This window comes from Rattus norvegicus, chromosome 8 (genome assembly GCF_021556685.1).
Source record: "Rattus norvegicus strain SHRSP/BbbUtx chromosome 8, alternate assembly SHRSP_T2T, whole genome shotgun sequence".
NCBI classification, from domain to species: Eukaryota; Metazoa; Chordata; class Mammalia; order Rodentia; family Muridae; genus Rattus; species Rattus norvegicus.
The window spans coordinates 115749561-115777543 of NC_141541.1; the positions used below are offsets into that span (position 1 = coordinate 115749561).

A 27983-nucleotide genomic window follows, 5' to 3' on the forward strand; every position below is an offset into this window, starting at 1 on the left:
CATCCTAGTCACCACCTTGACTGGGGGCTGCTTAAGGCCAAGAGCTCCAGGAAATCTGGCGCCTGCTCCAGCTGCCACCAAGTACAGCTTGTCCTCCTGGCATGGCTGCAGGGCGGGGATCAGGTGCACTTGGGCCTCAAAGAGATTATGGCTCAGCTTGAACAGCTGCCTGGCTCAGGCAGGAGGCCAGACCTCATGGCTTCCTCTCTCTGCTGACTGGAGTATGTGAGCCCTGTTGTCAGGTCAGATGGGGGGCCACTCAGGAAGTTCTAGCCTCAAGTCTAGAAAATGGATATCCCGTCAGTTTATTGGTGGACATTTGTTGAACCTGATGTGCCAATCTTATAGGAGTTCCCAGAATGAGACGGGAAGCTTTCCAAATTCAGGGCACAAATACATAGGTAGGGCACTGACAGAGATATGGGTAGGGAAGGCTAGAAGAGAGTCATGGCAGGTGTGCTGGAATTCAGCAGGTATGACATGGGTTAGTTTGGTGGGCAAGAGCCTTACTCCAGATGGATGCCCTGCTGTGTCCGGGGGGAGGTGCTTAGGAGAGGGTACTAGAGGGTAGCGGAGGTCCAGGGAAGGAAAGAATCTGAAGGTGGCTAGGGAGAAGACAGGACAGGCCGCAGGGATTAAAGGGCTTCCCGCTTCAGTCCAGCAGTTCAGACTTGTCAGTGGTAGAACCCTGTGTCCTGACAGCAGCTCACTTATGGGGCCAAAGGAGGGGCATCCTGGGGCCCTTCCCAGAGCTGTCTTCACCTTGCCTCTTCTGACAGTACTCTCACAGAGAGCGGACTTAGGTGCTAGGAATCCAGTGAAGGTTTAGAACAGGGATCGGGAAGCTGCTGGGGTCCATGGAAATGAGCATGCAGAAAAGAGTATATTTGGAGCTAGGGACACATTTTATAAGGTAGCTAAATAGTCCTCGTGGAATAACTCATAGGGAGCTACAGAAAGCATCCACTTGTGAGGTGAGACCATACTTTCTCCACCTGCTGGAGAGGACAGAGCCTGGACTGCACAGTGTACACCGAGTCCTCCTGCACTGGCTTCCAAAGGCTTCCTTGTGCTAAGCTTCTGACTGATAACAGGACAAAGGGGAAGGCATGGCATGGAGCCTGGCTTTCTGAGAGTGGAGCCACTGGCTGCCATGGCTTGGGCCTCGCGTACTCAGGCCCTAGTGAGGATAATCAGTGAGGGGCGGAGGAGGCTGCTCCTGGCAGCTCCATCTCCAGAGGGCAGTCACCAGAGCCCAGGACTGAAACCTGCCATCTTTCCCTTGCTGAGTGAGTATCTCTGCCTGTTTCATGTGGGTGCTGAGCTGATCCGGCAGGGTACAGGGCCTTCCCTCTCTGTCCTCAAGGTAACAGAAACACCCACAATGCACCAAGAAGATCTCACCGCCACTCTCTACAGTTCTGAAGGTTTGGAGGCCAAAGCTGAATAAAACAAAGTCATCTACCCAAGGTCACACCTTGGTAAGGGACAGACTCAAATCTAAACCTGGGTTGGTATGGCTCCAGCGTAGCAATGCAATGTCTAGTCAAATTAAGCTGGTAGCTACAGTCTAGAGGCCTGCCTGGCCATTCTACTTGGCTTGGACTTTTATCCCGGTGGAGTCAAGCCCCACATTTTTCTGGGAAGGAAGTTGTCCCCAGGGTGGCTCCTGTTCCAGTGACCCCAACTGTTCCTCCACCGTCACTCCCCACCATTGTTCTCTCTTGGGTGTCAGACCCACAAGCTCCCCATGGAGCAGGCCTGAGGCCAGGAGGGAAAGCTGTCAGGGAATCAGCACTAAGGGCAACCCACGCAGTAAGAGAAGAGGGCAACAGACTGCTGTGAGGTCAGAGCAGCTGCCTGAGATGTCTGCAGAGAGTCAGAGCCAAAGGGCAAAGGCAAGAGAGGAGGCAATATTCATACAAGCTTGGGCAAGCAAAGTTCAAATGGCATCGGAGGCTTAGGAGGTGAGGAGCCTTACTCTGGTTGCACCCTGTTATCTTCCTAGGTTCTTTCTGGAACAGTCATGAACAAAGGACCAGGCTCCTTCTTTCAAAGGAAGACAGAGGCAGCTTGAAGGCCACATACATATGTAAAGCTGGACACAGGGCCATATGTCCAGGTCACTAGGGCCATATCCTGGGGCTCTGAGACCTTCAGTGTGATCTCTGACAGCACAAATACACCCCTCAACCACAGCAGCAGACATTGCTTACACCAGATGAGTCCAGAAATAGACTCCCAGAAGGTAAGGACCTAGCTTCCTTTTTCAATCTAGCTATTTTGTACCGTGGGACCTTAAGCAGGATTTGCCCCCTTGACCCTCTTGTGGGCATTCAGATACCAGCATGCATATTCCACTTTGTGATCTAGAACAGAATAGAATGAGGCTATTTCCTGCACTGGCCCTGGACGCTGAGGAATCAGCTTCTCATAGAAGTTGGACTCATGAGGTCCAACTGCAAGACTCTGCTCTGGAGCTCGGCTATCTGGCAGAGCTGTTGCCTATCCGAGCACACTGCCTCTGGCGGTTGCACCTTAGGTCAGGCCCTGGAAAGTGCTGGGGCATAGTCTCCAACACACCTATGAACCACCAGATGCAGTCTGGTATCCACACTCACCAACTGGACAGGCTTCCTGTTGCGGCTACTGACAGGCTGGTCTTTGGGTCTCCTGGAAGCTGGCAATCTGCCCAGAGCTGGAGTGAAGGTACAATTCAGTGCCCAGACATGGTTGGGTGCACCAACCAGGGAGACATACATGGGCTATTTGAACCCCGAATTTGAATTTCCACATTTGGAAAGGATGATCAATAAAAGCAAACAAAAGTCCTGTGGGGTTTTTTCTACCCTACTGTCTCAAACCTAAACTTACATGAGTATAGGTATGCAATCCCAAGATCATGTGTCAGAGACCCTCAGCCCCATCCTCATCCTCAGATATGGTCCCCACGTTCAGCCTAAGCCCAGTCAAGAAAGAGTACGAAGGCATTCCCAGGCTGGAGGTAGAAGATGTTAACCAGAGTGAGCTATTCTGTGTAAGCCATATGGGGTCCAAGGCCGGGATGAGCCTCCCCATCCCCCATCCCCATCACATGGTATCCTTACACCAGTCTGCTTGACTTGTTGCAGTAGGGGGAGGCTCTCAGACCTAGTCCTACATGGGGAACAAGGGCCCATAAATGTTAATAACAAAATACTGGTTCACCATTTATTGCTCTCTCAATACCTTACTTGCCACACTTCCCAACATCTACACAGCAATTTCACCAAGAGGAATACCAAGTAGCCTGCTACACTGAGGTGACAGAGCTCGGCTGGAAACCCAGCTCTTGAGTCTCTGTTCTTTGCTGACCCAGAAGAACTCTCCATCTGTGTTTCTGAGTCTCCTAGAAATATCCATGATGGGGAATCACAGAACCATGGGCCGTGCCAGGGGTTCAGGAAAGCGTTGTACACCTCCCCCTGGGCAGCACTCCATGCAGGGTGAGTCAGGCACCCAGCAGGCTAGCATCCTGGCCAGGTGTTCACAGAGTAGCCACACTATGGTGCAGACTTCTGGACATGCAGGAACCGGGGTCTGAGGAGACAGGATGAGTGTCTGGGTAGCATCTAAGCTCTGAGGAATGCAATGTGGTGGGAGCTGTGAGAGCACACAGAAGCAATATGGCTATGAGAATGGCCTTACCTCCCGCAGAAGTCTTCACGGACACCCACAAGACTAAGGTGCAGGTCAGGCTGGCTCTGAAGCCAACTGCTGACAAGCTCTGGGTGTCTTGGGTCCACTTCTAAAAAGATGCTTCTACATGAAGAAGAAATGGTTCAGCTCAACAAGGCAGGTTGTCTGGCCTGTCAGAGGCCTGGGCACAATGACTGCCAAGTCACATCAATTACACAATGGAGGTGGAGAGGGCTGGTGTCCATACCCAGAGGCATTCAAGAGCCAGGGTGCCAAGGTCAAGATGTGGGTGATGATGTCCATGCCTTCGTCACCACCATCCAGTGCCACCAGATCTTCGTAACTAAACGGGAAAACAGTGGAAGGTGATCGGCTGGGGGAGGGGTGTGGAAAGTGTTGTGTAGCCAGGCAGGCCTTCACAAGGGCCCTGTGGGACTTAGACTCTGGGTTGAGAGGTGAGCTGAGATCCATCAGCAAGTGGTCCCTCATGTCTCATGCAGATAGCACCTCACAGAGCAGGGCTGGATGGACTCGCCGAGTCCCACTGACAAAGCCCTTGGGGCATGAGGCTCTCACACAAGGCAGCCCCTGCTCTTGGTCTGAGCCCAGGAAAAAGAGGGCAGCGCCTGATCCATACCACCCATGCTCATGTAGATATGCGGTTACACTGGGTTTTCCATCCATGCGAGCACAGGACGGCTTCCCACAGCCAGAGTAGGCTCCAGTGCTGGCTTTCCCACCAAGCCCTCAAGGGACCTTTAACAGGCATCTTCCCTCCTCTGGCCTTGGTCTTGTGCAGAATGACACACCCCGGTGAGCACCTTCTACAGGCCCCACTATGCCCAACACTAAGTCCTCACCACAGTCCCACAAGCACTACCATTCCCTCCTCTTTCAAAGTGGGAAATGGAGGCTCAGAGAGGCGAGGGGCCTTCAAGGGTCGGAGTGCAAAGGCAACAGCTTCCCCAGGGAGGCTGCAGAGTCTGAAGTGCACCTCTCAACACTGCTCACCTACACTGCACTGTCTTCTCCAGATGGAAGACCTCCAGCCCCAACCAATCCTGCTAGCGCGTCTCTGCTGTTTCACCCGCCTGTACCTGCGGATCTCGGGAGCCAGCTGTTCCATGTCCTTGCGGAAGATGTAGGGAGGGTTGCTCACCACCAAGTCCATGGGGCCCCAGGGTAAGAGGTGTGTGCAGCACCCCTCTGTGGGCAAAAAAGAGGATACATGCATAAGCTGTGTAAGTTGGCAGCTCCATTTGCCACCTTGTCCCTTAGGTAGTCCCTCTCTCCAAAACTCTCTTTAGACCTGATAAGCCAGACTCGAGCCAGTCAGCAGGATGGCTGGGAGTGGACATGATCTGACTTGTAGATGTTCACCTACAATATCTATGTTCTCTCTCCTCCCTGTCAAGGCCTCCTGATTAAGCCACATTCAACTGCCACCTCCAGTAAGCCCTTCCTGATTGCAAAGGCAAAGGCAGGTGCCTCAGCTCTGTGATCCCTGGCCTTGCCATTCTTAGCTTTATAACCGATATAGTCTGAATGCACAGGGAGGGCAGGCCTGATGCCCTCACAACCCCTAATGGCTGCTTCTGGGTCCCACCTGTACCAGATGCTAAAGCCGGTGTCCAACACTCAGAGAGCTTGGGGACTCCTTGGATAACAAAAGAATCAGAACTGGAGCTGGAAACCTGAAGACACCACAATGCCTGCAGCCACCAGGCACTGCTGGGCCTGCTTGTCCAGGCCAGGGGGGCAGGGAGGTCACATGTGCAGTGTTGTTGTTGCTGTTTCCTTTGTTTGTTTTTGAGATGTTTTGCTTTACATCCTATGCTGGTCTAGGAGTCACCACATTCCCCAGACAGATCTTGAATTCACAGGAATCCTCCTGCCTCATCATTGCTAAGAATACAGGTATAAGCCACCATACTTGGCTCTCAACTGCTTTCCTTTGAACACCTGTTTACCTCTTCCCAGTAAACAAATCCTGGTTAAGTTTATCAGGTATAGGGGATCCAGAAGACCTTGTGACTGAGCAGTGGTGGTGCAGGCCTTAAATCCCAGCACTGGGGAGGTAGAGGCAGGTGGATCTCTGAGTCAAGGCCAGCCTGGTCTACAGAGTAAGTTCCAGGACAGCCAGGGCTACACAGAGAAACTCTGTCTCAAAAAACAAAACAAAAAACAAATAAAAGAAAGGAAGACAGACAGATAGAAGAGAAGAGAAGAGAAGAGAAGAGAAGAGAAGAGAAGCCTCATGGCTAGTCCCTTCACAGGCCAAGGTCAGGTTAGCAAAGGAAGCAATAGTACCTTGTCAGTCCTCAGTAAGCTCAGCAAGGGTTGGTGTGAGATGGCCCACATTTCTGTAATGTCTCACCCACCAGCAGCACCCCATTCCAAGATGTACAGGAGATAGATGTACCTGAGGTTATATCAAGGTGGATAATCCGAATCCTGTCCTGCAGCTGAAGCCTAGAGAGATGGGGAGATGGTGGTGAGCATAGGGTATGAGCCTTGGCTACAAGAACAGAGGGAAAGGGAGCCCTTCTTGGATCAGCAATAGCCACTGTTTACAGTCCATCCACTCACAAACCACTGCCAGGCCTCCCTCACGGCATCTCTCCCTCAAGGGTGAAGTCAGACACTCCCAGAGTTCAACTCCCCAGTGCTGGCCTTCTGGACATCCCAGCTCACGTACCTCTGAGCATTCTCAAGGGTCAGACTCACTGCAGCTTCTTCCTTATCCACAGCAATGACTTGAGTCTGCCCCAAGAACAAAGGAAGAGAGGTGGCGCTCTGGGAGATGCCCATCTAAGAATCTTCCCTCAGCTCTCAAGAGGAAAGAAATATGTAACAAATTTTTCCTATGGTTCCTTTAGCCAGACAGACAGGGATGGAAGTTAGAGGCTGTGACCATGCTGGGCTGGGCACACGACCTTATATGGCCACTTTCCCTCAATGCTTCTTACACAGGGATGTGGGGGAAGGGATACCAGAAAGGACAGTGAGCGACTATCTCAGTGGCTAAAGGCATGGCAGGGGGACGCAGAGACGGCCTACCTTAGGGAGCTGGCTCAGCAGGCTGAGAGCAATGGCTCCTGATCCACAGCCCATCTCCAGAATGAGGGGACCATCTTGGGCTCTCACTGCAGGGGGCCTCTGGGCCACTTCCTCTAAAACCCATTCAACCAGTTCCTGGAAGGCAAAGGGTCTGGATCAGACTAGCTGCCATCTTTTTTCCTGAGGAACCTTTACAAGGAAGTCTAGGCAGCTGGCTCCTACTGAAGAACAGTGGGGGATAGCCAAGGCTAAACTGATCTTCACGTCAGCAAGGACCCTCGGTGAGTCATTCTGCCCCTCCATGCCTCAGTTTACACATTTTCGAAACCAAGTTCTCCTCTCAGGAACATAGAAGAGATGTATCAGAATCACATACCTGAACCATCACCTGCAGCACACGTGCACAGCATGTATGCTCAGCATACATGCTCAGCATACATGCACAGCATACATGCACAGTAAATCCCAGCTGTGCACTTCCAGACATTTTCCCATTTTTATACTCACAGAAATGCTGAGAGCCATATTTGACATCCAGTCTCTCTGTGTCTGGTCCTGCTTCTAGAACCTATATTAATCTGTGAGGTCATCACCACTGGCTCATATAGACACTACTCAAGGGTCAAGGCCCTACCTGGAGCCTGAACTGTGGTTCCCAGTGGTCAAGAACCAGGCTTGGAGTTGAGGATATAGCTCAGATGTAGAGCACTGCCTAGCATGTGTAAGACACTGGGTTCCACCCCAGTACCATGGGGAAAAAAATAAATAAAGCAGAGGTGGCTGTGTGTCCTGAGCTTTCTCACAGAGCTGAGTGTGAGAATTTCCCTGGAGATTCCTAGGCCAAAAGGACAAGCTACTCTCTTAACAGAGCAGGGAGATAGCCCTGCCCAAGTCTTGCTGGTGGATGTGCCACGAACAGAACATGGTGGAGGGGCACAGTGTGGTAAGAGCCTGTCTGGACGGTACCCACCACTGCAGCAGGGGGACACTTTTAGATACCATCAGCATGGATGTGAAAGAGCTGGAGTCTGCTGCTCATGCAGGCTACACACGGTCATCGACACAGGGTGAGCTAGAAGTGAAGGCTGGCGGCTGCTGCTGCCCCAGAGCTGAAATGTTTTTCCCAGAGTAGAGCAGGGGATCCAAATGTGCAGCAGGGAAGGGCAACGTGGTCTCTTCTCAAAGACAACCCCCCGTGCCTCGGATGTGAGCAGAGGGCCCCTTCAAGGCTCAGGGAACTGGGAGGGAAGTGGTGTGTGAAACACACTTTGAAGAAGTGTGCCCCTGTGAGGTATCTCTGTTATCAGGCCTGGAGGTTACAAACTGTGCCCCCAAATCAAACCTAGATACCCATCCTCAATAAGTCAACAAAAAGAGCCAGTGTAGTAGAAAGCAGGGGTTGGGGATTTAGCTCAGTGGTAGAGCACTTGCCTAGCAAGCCCAAGGCCCTGGGTTTGGTCCCCAGCTCCGAAAAAAAGAAAAAAGAAAAAAAAAGTAGAAAGCAGAAGGGGGGGGGGTGGTGGTATTCAACATGGCCACACTGGGAGGAAGGACAAAGAGATCCACAAACAGGAAGGACAAAGAGATCCACAAACCCTTCGAGTCTGTTTTCAGATCCTGAAGGGAGATCAAAATTTAAGAGGCAGGCGAGAATGTGCACATCTGAGCAGTGCAGGCCAAGGAGTGGTCCTGCCCACACTGACCCACCACTGTCTGGGTTTCAGTCTTTTCATCCTGTTGGGTGGTCTGACAAGTGATTAGAACTACTGTGTCTCTCTTGGCGAGAGACAAGCTCTCCCTCTGACTAGTGCATGAGATTCCTCAGGACATTCCTACTTCTTTGGGGTCCCTTGCTTCAACAGACTGATAAATTGAGGGACACAGCTGTCTCTTTAGAACATCTTCATTTCTGTGAGACCAGTTGCATCTCTACAACCCAAGGATCTCTAACCTGACTTGAAGATCCAGGACTGGGTTTGCCTCTCGTCATATTAAATCATAAGAAAATCTTGGGCTTGACTGGCCAGCCAGGCCCAGGGGAGCAAACAGTATCAGATCACCCAAGCCTATTTTTCTTTGAAGTCTATCCTGCTGAGTTCAAAAAAGCATTTGTCCTTCTAGGACCCCAATCTCAGTGGTGATGCTTATTCACACCAAAGGAAACAAGTCCCAGGCAGACAGAAGCTGAAGAGCTGGACCGGCCCTCCCTGTTTCAAGCCCCTTCTGTACTAAAGAGCTACTGCTCATAGGTGAGAAAACTTGATTCAGTCCTGTGCCAGGTATAGGTGGGAAACACTGGGGTGTGTGCAGCAAGCTGGGCTTATGGCCAGCAAAGAACTCTCAAATCTAGGGCTGTGACTAAGTTTCTATGGGTTTCCTGGCCACAAATGGCCCACTCTGGCTGGAGGATGACCCCTCAGCCAGCCCACACTGGCTAGCCACCTCACAGAGGCATCCCTGACCTCAGACACACACACACCGTCTATGTAAATGGCCCTCTGGGGCAGGGTGTGAGGCTGAGAGACAGTGGCTTCTTCCTTTCCTTTTACCACAGAGACCATGGGAAGCTCATTTAATTGGAGGAGCATCTGGTGACTACGTGGGAACTATCTATGTTGAGACCACATCCAGGAAATCTAGAAAGTTCTTTCTTATACAGTGAAGATCTTTCTTCTACCTAAAGCCATTGGCTCTTAGTCAAGCCAGCCACAGTCCCAGGTCATCTGTTCCAACTGAATCCGGCAAGAATTCAAAACATGGTATGACAGGAGAGAAACATAGGACAGAGACAGGGAATGGGCAGTTGGTGGTTTTGCATGGGGCCACTGCTCCGAATGGGACTGCACAATTCCTACAGAGGTAGCCCTGAGGTCTCAGCAGGATACAAGGGTATAAGCACACCCTAGTTAGGATCCATCCTATCCCTGGTGGGCTGGTCCTAGTCAGGCATACTGCCTCCCTAAAACAATTATAGCACTGAGCCTCTCCCAGCCCACACAGTCACACACCACCAGATGTGGATGGAATAGCTCCCACCCCCGATGGTGGGTTTCCCACTGTAAAGACTGCCACACTGGAGACTTTATCACCCTTTCACCCTCTAGGGAAAACCAAACTCCTCAGCCCACAAGCCACTTGCAATTTTGCATTTCAGACTTTCACACCCACCATCAAAACCCTCCCTTTGACGGACAGAGACTACAGACTCCGTGAACCCCTCCTCCCCTGTGCCCCTTCTCTCCACTCCCGACCACAGGCCACGTCCTCTTGATTTCTTAGTAAAGCACCCCCGTCTGATGTGGCTTCCCATGGGGGCAAACCTGAGGAGTTCTCAGAAATGTCTGTACAGTGAGGCAGACCTCGCCTCCCAGCCAACCACAGCATCCTCACTCCCCCTGCTCCAGCAGCAACGGTGTCTTCCTGGCCCAGACCCACCTTGAGTGGGTGGGTCACACAGGAGCTGAAAGCCCCACACTCAGAATCCAAAAACACACAGCACGTACCAGGTTAGCTCCAAGGGGATGCAAAGGTCACCATGACAGCTGTCCCTCTATGCTCTGAACCATACAGTCTCCAAGGATGGCTAGTGATTCCCTGGCCAGGTGTCACAGGTGTCATATATTTGGAAGAAGATACTGGGCAATCCCCCCAAAGCCTGAAGATGACGGACCACATCATGTCTGGAGTATCTGTACCCTAGCCCAGGTCATGCCAGTTCTAAATAGGATAGAGTCAGAAAGTTCATGTGCTGCTTGTGCCCCTTCCTTGACAACCCTAGGACTTCTCCCAGTCCTGCCACATGGCAACGGGTAAACCAGGTGATCAATGGATTTGGTTTTTTTTTTTTTTTAATGTGTGTATAGTATTTTGCCTGTATGTATGTATGTGCAAGTACTGTGAGCAAGCGATGCCCAGAAAGGCCAAAAAAGGGTGTCAAGATCCCATGGGACTGTGGTTAGAAATGGTCGTAAAACTCTGTGTGGGTTCTGAGAATTAAACCTAGGTCCTCTGGTAGGGCAGCCAGTGCTCCTAACCACTGAGCCATCTCTCCAGACAGATCAGAGGGTTCATGATCAAGGGATTTCCATAAAGGTAGAAGGGGATAGACTTTTCCCAAGAGTGTTTACGTGCCAGGATATCTTTCTAGAAATCAATCTTTTTCAGAGTCCAGTGCCCTCTGATTTTTCTCAGCATCCCCTAATGCAACCCCACTTCACCTTAGAGTCCCTTCTCTAACTTCTAGCTCTGCCATAAACAAAGTCAGGGGAAATCCAAGAAAAACAGAGAAACCTCTCTCGAAGATTGGGGTGTGTCCCCAAGGGGCAGCATGCATGGGCCACACGACTGCCAGTCTTAGTCATCTGAAGGACTGACACAAGTATCACCTGACCAGAGAATGGACTTGTGCAGACCCCCAGGTCACAGAGAGCATGCCCTGACAGTCCATCTGAGTCCAGAATAGGCAGCAACCACCTGTAAGATCACATTGCTCAAACCAGGCCTCCAGCAGAGCCCTCCCTACTTCTCCCAGACCCCTCTATGTTGCTGAAGGCCATTTATTTCCCATGGGTTGAGTTTGCCATGGGCCTATAGGATAGCTCCCAATGAACACAATACACTGAGTGGGACAGCAATACTTGGAGCACTCTATGTCACTTCTGATCACTGAGGCTGGAGTGGAGGCTTGGAATGTAAAGACAGTCAAACGGAGGGGGTAAGAAGGGTCCTCAATCCTAAGCCAACATAGCCAGCAAGAAGACATATGTATGGAAGGGTGCTGTGGATGGCAGTCATGGGGCCCCAGCACCCCCTGGAGGAAGTCTGGGGCAAGGACAGGTGCTTTGTCACTTTTCTCAACTCCATTCCGTCCTAGTGATACTCACTTCTGTCTCTGGCCGAGGAATGAACACTGGGGGTGCCATCTTCAGATTGAGCCCCTGAAAGTCCCATTCCCCAAGGATATACTGCACCGGCATCCTGCAGGAGGAATATCCAGGGAGTCATCAGTTCCAGAACCAGGATTAATAGGGCCAGAGCTGTACTGAGGACTACTGTAGCTAAGGGTATCGGGCACAGTCCTGACAGCAATACCCTCAGACAAACAGTCTAGGCCTTCCTTCTTCCCATTTACAACACCAGTCCCCATCTTGCTACTTCTTTATCCCAACAGACCCCTAGTCCTTAGACACTCTACTCCTCCCCGACCATAATTTGGTGGAACTGGCGAAGGACAGATCTCTATAGAGTCCTCAGATCTATCCATGGGTGCTTACCTTTGTAATCTATGGTTACACAGCTCCTGGATGCACTCCAGCTGTTGAGGGGTCAATGGTTTGGTCCAAAGTGCTGGTCTCAGGCTCTGAAACTATCCCCATGGAGAATGTGAGTGGCTGGTTCCCCTGGTCGAGGGACACATACCCAGGTTTCTCGTGTGGACAATGTCTGTCAACCCAACCCTAGCCACTTAATCAGCCCGGAACTCGCAGTGCCTGGAACACACTGCAATGCTTTGTTGGATGAGTGAATACATCTCTGCCTAAAACATTCATTCAGCAAAATTCCACCAGTCTCAAGCAGCCTTACTGAGGCGAAAATTAAAATAAAATGAAATTAATAATAATAATTATTAATTACTATCTGTTCCTCAGAAACCACCCTCCTTCCTCTCCCTGTCCCCCCTAACATTACACTTAACTGTTTTGGCTCCAAGGACATGAGCCACGATGTACTCACTGGATTCCCGGGCCTCTGGGATGCCTCTTTCCTCAAAGACCCGTGTCCAGTGGTTGACTATCCCTGTGGCACTCGACAGCCCAGCTGGAGATGAATAAGTCTTCCATGAGTTAAAGGCCCAGCCCTGGGGGGCTCCCCTCCTTCCTCGGGGACCAGATAGAAGGGTCCAAAGTATTTGTCCCCAGAACTTCATTCTTGGAGAAAGCTTTCCAAGCTCCTGAGTCTCTCTTGTGCTATCAGTCACTGAGGTAGGGGCTGGGAATGATCCCTGAGCTGGGTGAAGAAGAATCAGTCATGCGTTCCAGTTCTCCATCGTTTTGTTTCTAAGATGTTGCTGTCAACCTAAAGAAGGATATGGAAAGATTCAAAATGTGCCAGGAAAGGGTGTGGTCTTAGTCTGTCCCCTCCTGGACTATATTCATATCCCCAAACACCTATCTGATTCCTTCTTGTCTTGGCCAGTAATGTTTTGCTAATTTCATAGGATGTAGGTTGACCTGGCATAGCTCTGTCCCTGTTAACAGTCAAGGTGTAGGTTTGGGAGTAGGGTAGATCTAGGTCAGACCCCAATGTGAGTCGTTGTTTCTGACTTCCAGTTGCTCATAATGTGGGAGAAATAAGACCAGCTTTCTGGTGAGTGGTGCCTTGACCAACGAATACCAGGGGCACACCAGGGACTCTAATAGATGGAAGGAGATTGCCATGCTTGAGAGTTTTGCTTGTGGCATTCTGTACGTATCATTATTGTTTAGAAGCTGAAACTTTTCCTCTATTTTAACCCATAATCCCAGATATTGGCATAAATCGAAGGCTGAAGAAATCAACAATGTTACATTTAAGTTAGCATAAATAAGTTATCTGAAAACTTAAAATCTGTGGTCCCCTTTATTTCCAAACTAAGTAATGTGCAAACTAACATTTGCTGAGAACCTTCGAACTGCCACATCCTGAGACAGGGGTCCACAAGAGGGAAGCAACTTGCCCACGGTAACTCGGGTAGAAAATTTCCCGGGCAGAACACAAATCCGGCTCTGCCAGACTCCTGAAGCAACTGGGTCCACCTGTACCCAGATCCGGAAGGAACCAAATCTCGAAGTCTTTACACAGCCAAATCCACGAGGACATTATCAGCGATTCAAATGAGCGCGCCCTCTCTCCACCCCTGAATGTGAGAGATAGGACCATCCCTGTCTCAAAAGTCAACGTTGCGGCCCATTCATTCCCACCCGGATTCTCCACCCCTGGCGAATACCTGCAAGAGGGCATGCACGCTTGCTCTGCCCACACACCAGTACCAGACTACAGCCCCAGGGTCGGCCCCCGGATGTGCGTTACTTACAGTGCATTCCCTCAGCACCTTGCTTCCGCCTCGGTGCAGTTGAGAAAGAGCTCCGGTGAATCGCGTTTCCCTGGTCTAGGGTTCCTACAGTGACCAGATTCCCCTCTGAAGATTGTGGGTTGCTGAGGAAACTCAACTGACCGCCACCTGCAGCCCCACTAAGGGAAAGTGCAGGGATGTGAGAGGTGCTCTGTAGGGTCCCAGACCCACTAGTTTTCCTTAAGATCGCAGCCGAGATATGACTCCAGCCTGCGTTGATTGCTTGAAGCAAACGTTTACATATCCAGCTCGGGCGGTGTGTGGGCAAAAAATAAACCGCGAGGGTGTCACCCACGTGTGCTTGGAGAGTCAGATTATTTGGGGCGGAGTATGAGTGAGTGAGTGAGTGTGTGTGTGTGTGTGTGTGTGTGTGTGTGTGTGTGTGTGTGTAAGCTGGTTCTAGCAGCATGTGGTTGAACCCACGTGTGCTTGGAGAGTCAGATTATTTGGGGCGGAGTATGAGTGAGTGAGTGAGTGAGTGAGTGTGTGTGTGTGTGTGTGTGTGTGTGTGTGTGTGTGTGTAAGCTGGTTCTAGCAGCATGTGGTTGAACCCACGTGTGCTTGGAGAGTCAGATTATTTGGGGCGGAGTATGAGTGAGTGAGTGAGTGTGTGTGTGTGTGTGTGTGTGTGTGTGTGTGTGTGTGTGTGTAAGCTGGTTCTAGCAGCATGTGGTTGAATTTCAGTGTTTAAGGGCAGTCTCTGTTTGGAAAGGGACTGAGTATCTAAGGACCCTCTTGACCTCACACGCACATAGAATTTGGAGCAGATAGCAAAACAGCGAATACTGGAGAACTGGATTTGAATCCAGTTGGCAGCTCGTTGCTTAATTTTGTGTAAATGCCCAGAACTTCTAGGCTTCAGTTGTATCTTTTATAATGTTCATAACATTTTACAGGACCTGGTTGTGCGGGCACATAATCGCAGCTACTGGAGGAGCTGAAGCAAGAGGATCATAAATTCAAAGACACCCTGAGTAATTTAGTAAAATTTAAAAGATGGGAAGGGACCTTGAAGAGATGGCTCAGTGGTGAGGAGCACATATTGCTCTTGCAGAGAACTGGATTCAGTTCCAAGCACCCATGTACACATACCCATCCAAACATTCATACACATAATTTTAAGAAATAAAATAAAATATTTAAGAATAATAGTTTATGTAGTAGCTCAATTGATGTGCTCACCAATCCAGATTCACACAATTCTGGGTTTGGTGCCCATAAATGGGGTTTGGTAACACACACTAATAAGTCCCAATTTTCAGCTGGTGGAGGCATGGAAACCAGAAGCTTATTTTTCATGGCCAGACTGGGCTACATGAAACCCTACTTCAAAAAATAAAATATTGGAGTAAAAAGGGAGAGGGGCTGGGAATTGGGTGTACTGATGCACACCTATAAGTCCCAGTACAAGGGGTTCCAGAACGTTGTTTCATTGGTTAAGAGCACTGCCTGCTTTTCCAGAGAAGCCAGGTTCAATTCTGAGCACCTACATGGAGGCTAACAGCAGTCTGTAACTCCAGTACCAGAGGATCCAGTGCCCTCTTCTGGCTTCCTTGAGCACCAGACACATATGTAGTGCACACATATGTATGCAAACAAAACATCCTTACACATAAAATTAAGCATTAAAACCCAAGCACCCAGGAGGTGGAGAATTGCCTTGGTTCAAGACCAACCTGGGCAACATAGTATCAGGCTATCCTGGGCAACAGTGTTTAGGTGACTGGGTGGGGGTAGCTTTAAGTGGTTGGGGGGGGTTCAGCTCTGGGGTTTAGGAAATTGGTACTTCTGTTCTGAGATAAATTTTGCTGTGAATGAAAGCTATTATGAGAGGTATAGGTGGGCTATCATGCAGATAATTCCATTCTGTTCCCAACGCGTCTTTGCACTGAAGAGTCTTCCCCATAGTTGGAGTCATTTACCAAAACGCCCTTTCATCAGAGTTCCTATAAGGCAGGAAACTGAGACAAAAGAAGAGAAGCAATTTGCTGCTCAAGGTCATAAGCTCAATAGAAGATCAAACTGAGTTCGTTTTAGGTTTCAAATACTCCAAGTCTGGTGGTGCTCTTATCAAATCTCTGTACCTATATTTTTTTGCTTACAAGTCTGCCCCAGTGCGGGTGGAGCTGTCCGGGAGCCAGAATTCTGGCCCAGAAAGGGCCTGGCTACCTACGGTCCACTGCCCAACTTCCGGCAGGCCACCAGGGTTAGAGGTATTCTCAGAGAATCTCTTTTAGCTGTCCGGTTTCAGCTCCAAGCTCCCGCTGGGAGCGGAGCTATATCCGAGCGACAGGCGAGTGAGCCAATGCTGGTCGGCCTTTAGGCGCGGCGGCCAATCAAGGTCCGGGGGCGCGGAGAGGGCCGGGAGGCAAGGTACTCCGGCTCCTGGGGATCCCCCGAGGCTGCTCATCCCAGCCCCACCCCCTCCGTGGTCGGGGCCCAGCCCACCCCAGCTCAGGTTGTCAGCCGGCGCAGGCTAATACTAGCTGATTCCTGCTCGCTCGCAAGGCGGACCTTACTTGAGTCGGACCTGTCGCCCCCTACGCCCGGGCCTGGGTGTTCCCCGCGCCCACGCCTCCTGCCCGTCGCTACCACCCTTAGCTTCTCAGACTGAGCTCGGCGCCCCGGAGAGGATTAAGTAAGTGCTGAGATCGGCTGCTTCACAGGAATGGAGGAATCACAGGGTCGTGGAGGCGGGCGTGGGGATTGAGATAGGGGGGGGAATAAGACCTGATGGCATTCATCTTCTTGGAGGTCATGGTGCCCACCACTTGTACTCCGGTTGTTCTTCCCTTCCCCGTTGGACCCCGAGGCAGGCCAAGAAAATAGTCGTCAGGATGGCTTCTCTCCTTTTTGGCCAGTAATAAACAGACTCAGAGCAAATTAAGGGTCTGGTCCAAGGTCATGGCTGGGATCAGTGGCAGAGCCCAGAAGAGAACCTGAGACTTCTTGCTGAGCCAAGCTGGAGAGGACAGAAGGGAATGCGTCTACTCCATGCATGATCCTCTGCCAGCTTTGCTCCTTCCTAAGGGACCATGAACGATATGTGCACACTTCTCACACATATATGCACACCTGCAAGAGGAGGCATCCCGCGTACACCTATGAGCCACAAGGAGAAACATATATGTAGCCATAAGCTAGTAATCAATCCTTTCTCTTTCTAGGTCTGCCCCTTCTGCAGCACGGCTAAGACTCATTCCCACCCCGCTTTACCCAAGACCCACAGAAGCTGTGTGATCTCCCATCCTCTGCTTCCAAAATAGGAGGGAAATAGGTGTTTCAAAGTGGGTATTCCATCATTGCCTCTGAAGATATAACTCAGTGCCTTACTTCTTGGACCACCCCTGCCAACTGCCTTGCCAGAGGATCTAGCTCAGCCTATCCTTCCTGCCTCTTGGTGTTTCCACACCAGCCCCACCCTAGCCCCAACCACAGCCTGGGTCTCACAGCCAACTCTGTCCAGAGACTGATGTGCTCAACTCCTCCTGGGTTGTCAGTGGTAGTGATGGGGATTTGGAACATTTACCGGATGCCTTTGTGGACAGGCATTGTGCTGGGCTAGGTTCCGCCCCCCATGGGGACTTGTTCATTCTGACATGCCGTTAGCCCTACAACATCATGGGGTTGTTCTTCATTATTTCCCACTTTGAGAAAAACTAAACAGAGTGAAGAGGGGTGACTTGCCTGAGGCTATACCAGGTCTCTCTGAATCTTAGGCAGGCGATTCCCAAGCAGAATGAGGGATGTAGGATGCAGAGTGAGAAGATAGGGGTAGGGGAAGTAGCAGTTACAGAGATAATTGTGCAAGGAGTGGACTTTTTCTTCCAGGCCTCCTGCATCTTCTCCTATCTTCCAATTGCGATCACTGTAGTCATCGTGCAGGGATGACAGGGCTTTGCTTTCATGTCCCTATGTCCCTACAGAAGCCTGTGTCCTATTACCCCATGAGCCTGACTTAGCTCTGCCTGACTTAGCTCTTGAAACCTTTACTTCCTTGGTGCCTTCAGATCCTAGAGGGACTTGATCTCACAGACATGCCCCCTAGCTGTAACTCCTGCTTTTATTCTTGTCTTTTTAGAACTGAGAAAGGCAGGGGTCTCCTGGTAAGAATTTGGCTGTGCCAGTGGTCGTCACCGTGGTGGGAACGACAGCCTTGGACACTCCTAGCATCAGAAATCAGTGGGCAAGTTGACTGAGCACTGGCTGTCTCCCAGCATCAGCATGAACTCCAGGGTCCCAGCTACTCAGAGCTGGTTCAGCAGCCACCCGCCCACCACTGAGCCTGACTTGGAGCCTGCCACCGAAGGCTCTACCACAGAGACCGCCACCCTCAGCCCCGAAACCACAAGCTTCAATGACACCAGAATGCCTGATATGGCAGGCGGTACAGCTGGTGTGGGTACCATGCTTCTGTCTTTTGGGATCATCACAGTGATTGGTCTGGCTGTGGCCATGGTGAGAGCCGGGGCAAGCTGGAGAAGGTCTGGAACGCTGTCCTTTGCGGGAGGGTGATTAGTGTTTAGATCTACAGACAAGTGAATTAGAATGTCTATGAACAATAACGCAACCCCCTCCCATCCCACCTCGCTAAGATTTATTTACTGGGGTCCAGATGAGCAATTCTAATTGGGAGAACCAGAAATGAGTCTGAATGACACATGGTGTTTGGGTCTGGGACTTTTAAGATTGGGGTTGAGGTCCAGACACAGGCAGATGTTTGAAGCAGGTAGGAGGTTCTGTGAGCAGCAGGCAGAGCAGTGAAACAGAGGAGTGTGGGGGTCTTGATAGCAGTAGAGGCCAGAGATAGTTGGGATGCTGTGTGGGATGCAGAGTCCGGGTGGGAGGCTGTTAGCAGTTAATTTATGCATTCATTTTTTTTTGGTTCTTTTTTTTTTTTTGGAGCTGGGGACCGAACCCAGGGCCTTGCGCTTCCTAGGTAAGCGCTCTACCACTGAGCTAAATCCCCAGCCCCTATGCATTCATTTATATACCAGCTCTTCTTCCTTCACCCTTAGGACACAACAGGGCTGGAAGAGACAGGGTCCTGACTTGTGTGTCTGTTGAAGACTAGGTTAATAGGCAAGGGGTTCTTTAATCTGGGCTGGATGGTCAGAGACTGCTGGGGAGAAACATTAGAGCTCAGACTCCAGGTAGGAGCCTGAACTCATTGTCACGAGAAAGGGCAGGGTCAGGCAGCCATCAGAACAGAGGTAGCCTTCAAGAGTGACGGACACAGAGGGTGTCACTAAAAAGCCACTAGGGATCATAAAGTTAAGACTAAGAAAAACGAGGTACACCTGAAGCCCCCCCAGAGGGGCTGGTAATAATGGTATTCTGCCCATTGCCCTTTACAAGCAATGATGGCTAGCCTTGAGCTCAGGAGCATATGGATCTGACAAATGGGGCTGGATGGGGCGAGGGGTGGGGGAACGGGTCGAGGGGTGGTGATGATTCAGATCAGTAGCCAAGTGCATGCATAGCAGGTACAAAGTCCTAAATTCAATCTTAAGCACTGAACTAAAAGCAAACAAACAAGCAAACAGCACGTACACAGAGACACACAAAGCAAAACAAACAACAGAAACACAAAAGCCGGGCAGGGAAAGTCATCCATGGCCTGACCAGAGCCAGTGTTAAACTAGAGTTGCCATATGGGCCCTGCAGGCTTGGGAGAGCTGCCAGGGAACAGCTGCTGACCAGCAAGTAAGGCTAGGGTATGTGACAGGCAGAGGGAGGCCAGGAAGGAGAGCTTTCCTGGGGCAGGAGGAAGGCAAACTTCTAGTGCTTCCCCTTGGCACCTATGTGGTGACTAACAGCTCGAGGTACCCTAACCTCAGGGCAAATGACTTAGAATCCGTCTTGATTCTGAACAAAAGATTCTGACCTGGAAATTTGATAAGGCTGCCTTGCTTTGTCCCCAAGGGACATTCGGGCCAGAGTGGATGACCTTTCCACCAAAGATAGAGAGGCAGAAGGTGATGGGACAAAGATATGGGAGGGCACAGAGAAGAGGGGACTTTTAGACATGTGCCCTGAGTGCCTCTTCCTTCTCCCTTGTGCCAGCCTTGAGCCATGCCATGGGTGCATGGAGAAGTCGGTGCCAGCCTCATGCCTCACCCAGGAGCGTGAAGAGGCCTTGGTGCAGGCCAGGACAGAGCAGGAAAGCTCCCTGGGAGATGTGGGGTGGACAGTGAGAGGCAGGGAGGTTTGGAAAGGAAAGGGAAGCCTGTCCCTGACTGGGGTGGAAGGGCCTCAGGGCAAAGGCACTGCGTTTTCATCTGGTTTTTCCTATAGATTATCCTGAGTCACAGGCCACAGGGGAGGGAGGAGGACATTTGGAGCAAGAGTCATGAGGCCAAGGAGCATGCTTCGGGTACTGTGGCTGGAGCTCAGGGTGGGAGGGGGCTGGGGATGACCCAGAGATCTGAGGTTCTGTTGTTTCTACCCATAGGACAGCAGGGGGTCACTCTGAAGCAGGTAGATGAGCTAGAAACACTTCAGTATTTTTCCACTTGACATCACATAGGAAAAGCTCTGAGCCAGATTGGGAATTAAACAAACAGATTAAAGCTATTGAGTGGGACTGGAGGTATGGCTCAGTGGTTAAGAGCACTGACTACTCTTCCAGAGGTCCTGAGTTCAAATCCCAGCAGCCACATGGTGGCTCACAACCATCTGTAATGAGATCTGATGCCCTCTTCTAGTGTATCTGAAGATGGCTGCAGTGTGTACACACACACACACATACACACACACACACACACACACACACAAAGTTTTTTTAAAAAAAGCTATGAGTGGGCTACAAAGATTGCGGGAACCACAGGGTCTTAGGACAAACTCAAGGATGTGTTTTTTCCCTAGGCAGAAGCTGCCATATTATTTTTTGTTGTTTCTTGTTTGTTTGTTTGTTTGTTTTGTTTGTGGTTGAGACAGGGTCTTACTATATAACCCTGGCTGTCTTGGAACTCACTATTATAGATCAGGCTGGCCTCAAACTCAGAGCTCTACCCTTGCCTCCTGAGTGCTGAGATTAAAGGCTTGTGCCGCCACCACTCAGCCAGGCTGTCATAGTCTTGATAATTAAAAATCGCCAATTTGGGGAAGAGCAAATGCTGGCAGTAGTCCCGGAGTCCCTGCCCCGTCACGGGCTCCCAAATATCCCCCACTCCCTCTCTCTGGTGCTTACTTCCAAGGCTTCCTGCTCCTGCCTGTGGGTCAAGATAGGATTTGGTTGTAATCCTTTACTTTTGTGCCTTGACAAGGAATGGAGGGTCCGAAGGACCTTCTTAGGTTCCTCTAGCATCAGGGCTCTGAGGGGTGACCCTGGGGTTCAGGGTTGCAGGGTTCTGAGGGGTGACCATGGGATTTAGGAGTGCAGGGATCTGAGGGGTGACCCTAGGGCTCATGGTGCAGGGCTCTGAGGGGTGACCCTGGGGCTCATGGTGCAGGGCTCTGAGGGGTGACCCTGGGGCTCATGGTGCAGGGCTCTGAGGGGTGACCCTGGGGCTCATGGTGCAGGGCTCTGAGGGGTGACCCTGGGGCTCATGGTACAAGGCTCTGAGGGGTGACCCTGGGGTGCAGGGCTCTGAGGGATGATCCTCAGTGGGGCTCAGGGGTGTTGAGCATTGCCTAGAGTCTTTCTGTGCTATGTCTGCCTAGTGTTGATCTGCTGCTCTTTTTACCTGTAAGTGGCTTTGGTGAGAATTGAGGGCAGGAGACATGCTGAAGTATTCCCTTTCCCCTTCAGCACTGAGGAGGCCCAGGCAGATTCTGAGTGGGCAGTTAGGATTTGGAGAGCCGGAAACAGCCAATTCCAGACAGGCCTAACTCGTTTTCCTATGCCTGGCCCCCATCTCTGAATCTCCAGACTTAGTGTGGGATCTCCTGGCATCAAAAGATATCAAAGGAGCTGGGTGGGGTTATGCAGACCTGTAATTCAAGCACTCAGAATGAAGTAGAAGGGTGGAGATGGAGAGAGAGTTCAAGGCCAGCCTGGATTACCTAAGGCGTTCCAGGCAAGACTGGGCTGCTTAGCCAGACTTTATTGAAGAACAGGGACAATGAGCATGACCCATGTATGTAAGATGTCTGTGTGGGATGGGACTGACCCTGAGGACATGGGGACCCACAGGTTCCCATGCTTCATTCCCTGCAGTTCCCCTACCATGAGGACATGCTGGGTTAATGGGGACCTTCTTCCTTCACCGTCTGATGCTGTTCCTTCTCTTGCAGGTTTTATACATCAGGAAGAAGAAGAGGTAATTGCCCAGACGGCCCTGAAGCTATAACTGTGGGAAGGGCTGGGCTGGGATCCAGGGGATGTGAGTGGGAAAGAAGAAACAGGCCCCAGCACTAAGTCTTTTCTCTGGGGGGTTGGGGGCATGGAGGCAGGGCAGGGAATCAAGGCTCTTCTGCCCATTCATGTTTGGGGATGGCCACTTTCACACACAGGCAGGCAGGGAGGAAGACTCTGAGAAAACAAGTGTAGCCCTGGTATTGGGGGGAAAGGAAAGAAGGATAGGATCATGGCCACCCCAGCTACCCTTGTCCTGATGTCCTAAGTTGACTGCCACTGGCTCCCCATCTCTGCTTCTGCCCGGGTCTATGTCCACCTCCCAGGATTGCAATAGGATCTTGGCCCAAGTAACCCCTGTGGATCCTGTGGGTGACGGTCCCACCAGACCCAGGAATAGCTCCGTGCTCATTCTAAGGCTACCCCTCTGAGAGTCAAATTGGTACTGGAGGTTCAAAGATGTCTGTCAGTGAACCCTAAGGGAAGACTTAGGCACCTTAAACTTGGTGTGTGGCTCCCTTAGTGGCTAGAGCTTAAACAGCCTCTGTCCTACCCCTAGGCTGGAGAAGTTACGCCACCAGCTCATGCCTATGTACAACTTTGACCCCACGGAGGAGCAAGACGAACTGGAGCAGGAACTACTGGAGCACGGACGAGATGCAGCCTCCCTGCAGGCTGCTGCCTCCCTGCAGGCCACACAGGGCAAGGTGGGCACTGGCTAATTTTCCCATCCAGCCTGGAGCTGCCCTTTCTCTTACACTCACCCCCCCATCCTTTTCTCCATGCATTTTGCTGGCACCTGCCAGGTGAAGAGGTGGCACTTTCGAGCACGTGGGTCTCTTCAGATTAGTTCAGAAACTGCTAGGTTCTTCTGTGGCTCTCAGACTTGATGTGCAAAGCCGGGCTTTGTGGGATTCAGTCTGGCTCAGCTCTGATAGCCTGTAGATCATGGAGGCCCAGTTAAGAACCCGGTTTCCTCATCTACAGTTGGAAATCCTAATTCTTGCCCAGTGAGCCCTCGTGTGCTAGCTGGGCAAGCAGAAAAATAAACTAACAAAACTTAAAAGACAGGATTGATGGGCAAATACCCTTAGTCTCTCTACTCCACGAGGGTCCGTAGACCTGAGTGGGTTGTGAGTGAGATCAGACTCTTTAGCAGTGACCCCACTGAGGTGAGTTGGCAGATGAATCTGAGTCCCTGACAATCCAGGGAAGTGGGGGCCCAAGCCAAACACACCTCCTGTATGCAAAGGGAGTGGGCACCCATGCCCTCATCCTGTCAGAGTCACTAACCAACCAAACCGCTTGCTACCACTTTCCCTAATCCTCAACGTGGTTCCATGTAAGGCTTGGGCCTGTCCTTGATCCACCCTTGTGTTTTACCCTGTCCTCGGAGGGAAGAAGACCAGATCTTCCTGCTGACAGAAAAAAAAAAAAAATACATGCATAATTAATCCAATACTAAGCCCATAGGAAGTGCTGCCAAGGTGACAGGGCAAGTTGGGAAGGGCTTGGGGGAGGGAGGTCTTCTGAGCCAGATCATATTTCTAGACTGAGCTTGGTGGATGGGCACTCTAGACACGAGGCATAGCCGGTGCCAATCAAAAGCAGGCACCAGGAAGTGAAGGTGGAAATGACTGGACAAGAGACTGCCTTTGGTCAAGGTTTCTTTTTTTTCTTTTTTTTCTTTCTTTTCTTTTCTTTTTTTTTTTTTTCCGGAGGGGACTGAACCCAGGGCCTTGTGCTTGCTAGGCAAGGGCTCTACCACTGAGTTAAATCCCCAGCCCCTGGTCAAGGTTTCTGATGCACTTGCCTGTCTCCCTGCAGAGCACTCTCCCTTCCCAGGGCCCACTGCAGAGGCCCAGTAGGCTGGTGTTTACCGACGTAGCCAATGCCATCCACGCGTGAGAGGCCCGAGAACAAGCCTGGACCTCTTACAAAAGACAACTGCCACGGTGCCGGCAGCGCTGCCCACTTCCTGACTGTCAAGACCTATTCTCAGGACCAGAGCCATCACCACCACTGAAGCCGGAAAGGGCTGCGACAGACCCCAGCTGTGCTGAGACCCCGCCCACTGACTCTCAAGCTCTCGGAGAGAGTCCTGACCAGGCTAGTCATCTGGCCACTGACTTCTGAACCCATGGCTCTGGCACAGAAGGCAGCCTTTATGCAGGAAGACAAGAGCCACTGCCGGTTTCCTGGTCTCTGGTATCCCTTGCATCAAGGTCTGCTTCTCTGATGGGGCGGAAGAGCACAAGCTTGAAGGGGAGTGACTTTTTTTTTTTAAGCTGTAGCCTTTTCTAGGGTAGAGAGAGAGGCAAACAGCCAGATGACTGGGACAGGGCAGGGCACTTTTTTTGTTTATTTGTTTTGTTTTGTTTTGTTTTGTTTTGTGGGTGTGGGGAGGGGAGGAAGAGTTCATTTTATTTTACTTTCGAGACAGGGTCTTGGCTAGCCTGGAAGTTGTAGACCAGGCTGGCCTCCGACTCATAGAGATCTACCTGCGTCTACCTCTTTGAGTGCTGGGATTAGAGGCATGTGCCTCCACATGCAGCTAGAGCAACACCATTTATAAGTCCAAGAGGCCCAGGGAGAGAGCCGGAAATGCCCAGTAGATGGCCCGGGAAGATATTACGGTGAATGGGTAAGCATGAGGCCTCCCAGAGGTCTCTGCCACATCCCTGGCAGCCAAGGTAGCTGCTGAGGAAGATGAAATTGGGAGACTGGGTATGGAAAGATGCAACTCCCCGAGATGTGGGGAGTGGCCGCACACAGACAGGTACCTGTTCCATCATGAGAGTGAGACAGAGGCTCTCTGCATTGGCTCCACCTTGCAAGCTAATTCCCACCCAATGATAGGGAGGGGAGCATTAGCACAGGCTGCCTCCTCTCCGTCAATGCTCAGGGCTACACCACGGAAGCGAGGAACTACGCTGGGTTCCTCTGTTCACCATGTTTCTTCAGCAGGCTCCAAAAGCTGGGCACACCTGCTTCCGGAAATGGCTCCCTTCCTATAAGGGCTTCTGGGAGATGCTGCTGGCCTAAAGGTGGTCACAGGCCAGAAGCTTGTAGGAAAACTATGGTTACCCGAAAGGGAGTGTCCTTTGAGGAAAAGCCCCAAGGAAGTGAGTCTGATTTTAGCTTTTCTCTTCCACTGTATCTGCAGGAAGGGCCACTCAGAGTTCATGGAATATAGAATAGAGTCTCTGTGTTGGCCTTCCCTCGAAGTCTTGAAGGTGCAGGACTGACACCAGGGGCATCTGGGCAGAGTAGACCACAAAGACAGGGCGTTTTTTTCTACACTAGGACAAAGGAACTCTGAGCATGCACGGAGTCGTGTCCCCAACTTCACTGTCATCCCCTGGTTAGAGGGGATGTGGGGGTGGACATGTGCTTTGGGCAGATATCACATGTCAGGAGGTGAGGGGCTAGGAGGATCCCTCAGGGAAGGTTCTGGTTTTATTCCTGCCTCTGGCTGCTATAAATATGTTCGCACTCCAGCAACTGGAAAGCTGTGAGTAATTTAGGATGCACAAAGCTGTAATTTAACTCCAGCATCTCACTGTGCGAGAGCATTAAAGATGTAATTAAGATGTTTACACAAAGAGAATGGAGTCTGTGACACTTGGGGTACAAAACCCCAGGAAGGGACACAATGGGTGAGGTGAGGATCTGTGGGAGGCCTGGGGACAGTCGTTTGGATCCAGGCTATGAGATGGCAGGCAGCCCAGCTGTTTCTCCTTGGAAATGCTTTGGCCTGGGGCCCTCGTGCTTTGACATGGAGAAGGGGCTGGCAATGGCTGCAATACCTGGGGGTGGGGAGGTCAAGTGGATAGAATCTTTGGAGATCAGATTAGGAAGAGGGCTCGATCCCCAAAGATCATGGGGTGACATGTGTTGTCTCAGGGTCCACTGGAGCTATGTCTGAAACACAAACGTAAAATGGTCTCCATAGAGCACCAAGTACATGGAATGGAAGGGAGAGTCAATAAAGTTATGTGCACCATCCAACAATCTGGCTCAGAACGATTTAGAGAAGAATGACAATAAGGTGACCAGTGTGCCCAGAAACGCCCCAGTGTCCATGCTGAAGGCTCGTGAGAGAGCTGATTCTCACACTAGCGTGAAGGAAATGTGGAGGGCCTTAGCCTTTACGTTCCATGATAAGGGCTGGGCTGAAAGTGGGGGCTGTAGGAAAGGACTGTAGGTAAGACTGAGGATGAGTACCCCGGGGACCACCCCACCGGGTTACAGCTGGACCTGTCAGTGACCTATTTGCTCTTGGGAAGGCCTCTGAGAAGATTGGCAGGACTTCTAAGGGGCGTGGGGTGAGCAAGTGGGCTGTGTGTTTCCACATTGTTAGTCAATCCCTATTGTTAGTTGGTGCAGGAGTGTGGGTGCTGAAGACCTCTTGGTATCCTGAAGAAAGCACCTGAAGGGTAACACCCAGGGTCCAGGGATATCGAGAGATGTGGCAGAAGCCCTACGGCTTCTGCTGCATGATCCAGGCCTTCTGAGGGGTGGACCTGGCTAAGTGATGGGCACAGGCTGCTATATCGTGACACAGGCCGCCTACTCATAGACTCTGTCCTCACAGTACCTCATCCCTTCTACCCACATTGTCCTGTTTTCTAGCTCTTTTTCCTACTCCCTGAGGAAAGTCCAGATTCCCAATTGAGATGAAAGGTTTTAGTGGTTCTATTCTCCTTGAAGAATTAAGCCTGGCTGTCCTCAGTGGTGAATGGGGTAAGATAGAATTGCCCCCCGTTTCTGCTTCTGAAATTAGCAGTTGGGTCCCTCTGAAGAAGGCCCTCCCCACTCTCTACATTCTCTCTCTCTCTCTCTCTCTCTCTCTCTCTCTCTCTCTCTCTCTCTCATGCATGAAATCTCTCTTTATGAATAGCAACCAGAGCTTCAGGTCAGAAGCAGCAGTGGCTGGTAGTGGGTGGTATCAGGGTGGATGTGGATGGGTGCCTTCAAAGGAGGCCTTCCCTTGTTTAATACAGTGAAGTGTCACCTTGGAGCCAGAGTGAGTGAAGTAATCCCGTTGCCTGGCTGCAGGCAGACTGTGGGAATGCCTTCAGAATGTAAAGGGATGCTCTTCCGGGGGAGAGCTCAGAAACCCCTGCAGTGCTCTGACCTGTAGACTTCTTCTAGAAACACTTCCCTCTGGTCTAGCATCCCATCAGTGAAGCAACCCACACTGTACTTCATTCTATATGGAAGAGAAAGATGCCTGGTGGGAAAGAAAGGAGGAGAAGTGTTATGAGCGAGGGTCCTATGTGTCCACATCTTTATATTTACAGCTAAATAGAAAGAAAGGCTCAGGGTTAAGCCAGGGAATGCATGGGGTGATGGGGGGTTCAGGCAGCTCTCTGTTTGCTAGCCTGTGAAGCCGTGCACATTTGACAGGTGTGTGTGTGTGTGTGTGTGTGTGTGTGTGTGTGTGTGTGTGTGTGTGAATAGGTGATGGGACTTCTCTAAGAGTACCTGAGGAAAACCACAGGACATCATGGCCTCTGAGGGCTCAGGACTTGGGGGACAACTACAGGTGAGACAGCTGTGGTTTACCAGAGAACACTCATGAAAGGCCATAAAATACAGAGAAAGAAGCAGAGTATGTGAGCATCAGGAGCAGGGAGAGGAAGAGGTTAGGGAAGAACGTGGGGCCCCTTAGGTGTGACCAAGCAGAATAAAAACAGATGGCATCTCACCCAGGGTGGCTGTCCCTGGCATGCCACCTCCCTTCACCCTCAGAGCTAGTTGGCAGTGGTTACTGTCCCTTACTCCTTAGCTTGGGTCCTGCAGAGGCAGATCAGGGTAGGGGACAGGACT

The 27983-nt window shown here is 51.1% G+C and overlaps 2 protein-coding genes and 2 long non-coding RNA genes across 19 annotated transcripts; 3 read left to right on the top strand and 1 right to left on the bottom strand.

Moving 5' to 3' along the window:
* Positions 1–426: 426 nt before the first annotated feature.
* On the top strand, positions 427–5608 carry LOC148004345 (uncharacterized). 3 transcript variants are annotated; one of them, XR_015628054.1, is made up of 4 exons: positions 427–473; positions 1367–1481; positions 2009–2248; positions 4713–5608. It is a non-coding gene; the product is annotated as an uncharacterized LOC148004345 (long non-coding RNA). The 3 variants fall into 3 exon arrangements; XR_015628052.1 differs by lacking the exon at positions 1367–1481 and having other exon boundaries at positions 427–1289; XR_015628053.1 differs by lacking the exon at positions 1367–1481.
* Hemk1 (HemK methyltransferase 1, mitochondrial release factors N(5)-glutamine) lies at positions 3197–14288 on the bottom strand. 11 transcript variants are annotated; one of them, XM_087561390.1, is made up of 12 exons: positions 13811–14288; positions 13389–13633; positions 12472–12813; positions 12012–12103; positions 11622–11715; positions 6739–6873; positions 6377–6441; positions 6101–6150; positions 4776–4884; positions 3926–4021; positions 3688–3801; positions 3197–3579 (listed from the first exon to the last, which is right to left on the bottom strand). In XM_087561390.1, exons 5-12 carry the CDS (start codon positions 11712–11714, stop codon positions 3543–3545), a joined length of 699 nt encoding a protein of 232 aa, XP_087417516.1. In that variant the 5' UTR covers position 11715; positions 12012–12103; positions 12472–12813; positions 13389–13633; positions 13811–14288; the 3' UTR covers positions 3197–3542.
* LOC148004346 (uncharacterized) lies at positions 6646–12328 on the top strand. Its single transcript, XR_015628050.1, has 3 exons — positions 6646–7019; positions 8860–8987; positions 9293–12328. It is a non-coding gene; the product is annotated as an uncharacterized LOC148004346 (long non-coding RNA).
* A 2039-nt stretch (positions 14289–16327) lies between the features above and the next one.
* On the top strand, positions 16328–26159 carry C8h3orf18 (similar to human chromosome 3 open reading frame 18). Of its 4 annotated transcripts, none has more exon segments than NM_001106854.3 (6): positions 16328–16487; positions 17017–17136; positions 17931–18307; positions 22088–22113; positions 22708–22855; positions 23976–26157. In NM_001106854.3, coding segments are annotated over 4 exon segments (489 nt in total). In that variant the 5' UTR covers positions 16328–16487; positions 17017–17136; positions 17931–18073; the 3' UTR covers positions 24057–26157.
* The last annotated feature ends 1824 nt before the right edge of the window (positions 26160–27983 follow it).

Bases quoted from the DNA above. Each gene is read 5' to 3' on its own strand.
- C8h3orf18 (XM_087561395.1), top strand. From the start codon at position 18,074: ATGAACTCCAGGGTCCCAGCTACTCAGAGCTGGTTCAGCAGCCACCCG. The intron at 22,114-22,707 runs GTAATTGCCCAG...TCCTACCCCTAG, and splicing joins TACATCAGGAAGAAGAAGAG to GCTGGAGAAGTTACGCCACC. The intron at 22,856-23,975 runs GTGGGCACTGGC...GTCTCCCTGCAG, and splicing joins TGCAGGCCACACAGGGCAAG to AGCACTCTCCCTTCCCAGGG.
- Hemk1 (XM_087561385.1), bottom strand. From the start codon at position 12,664: ATGAAGTTCTGGGGACAAATACTTTGGACCCTTCTATCTGGTCCCCGA. The intron at 12,104-12,433 runs GTTAAGTGTAAT...CCATGGGGATAG, and splicing joins ATGTCCTTGGAGCCAAAACA to TTTCAGAGCCTGAGACCAGC. The intron at 3,580-3,687 runs GTAAGGCCATTC...CTGTCTCCTCAG, and splicing joins CGTGAAGACTTCTGCGGGAG to ACCCCGGTTCCTGCATGTCC.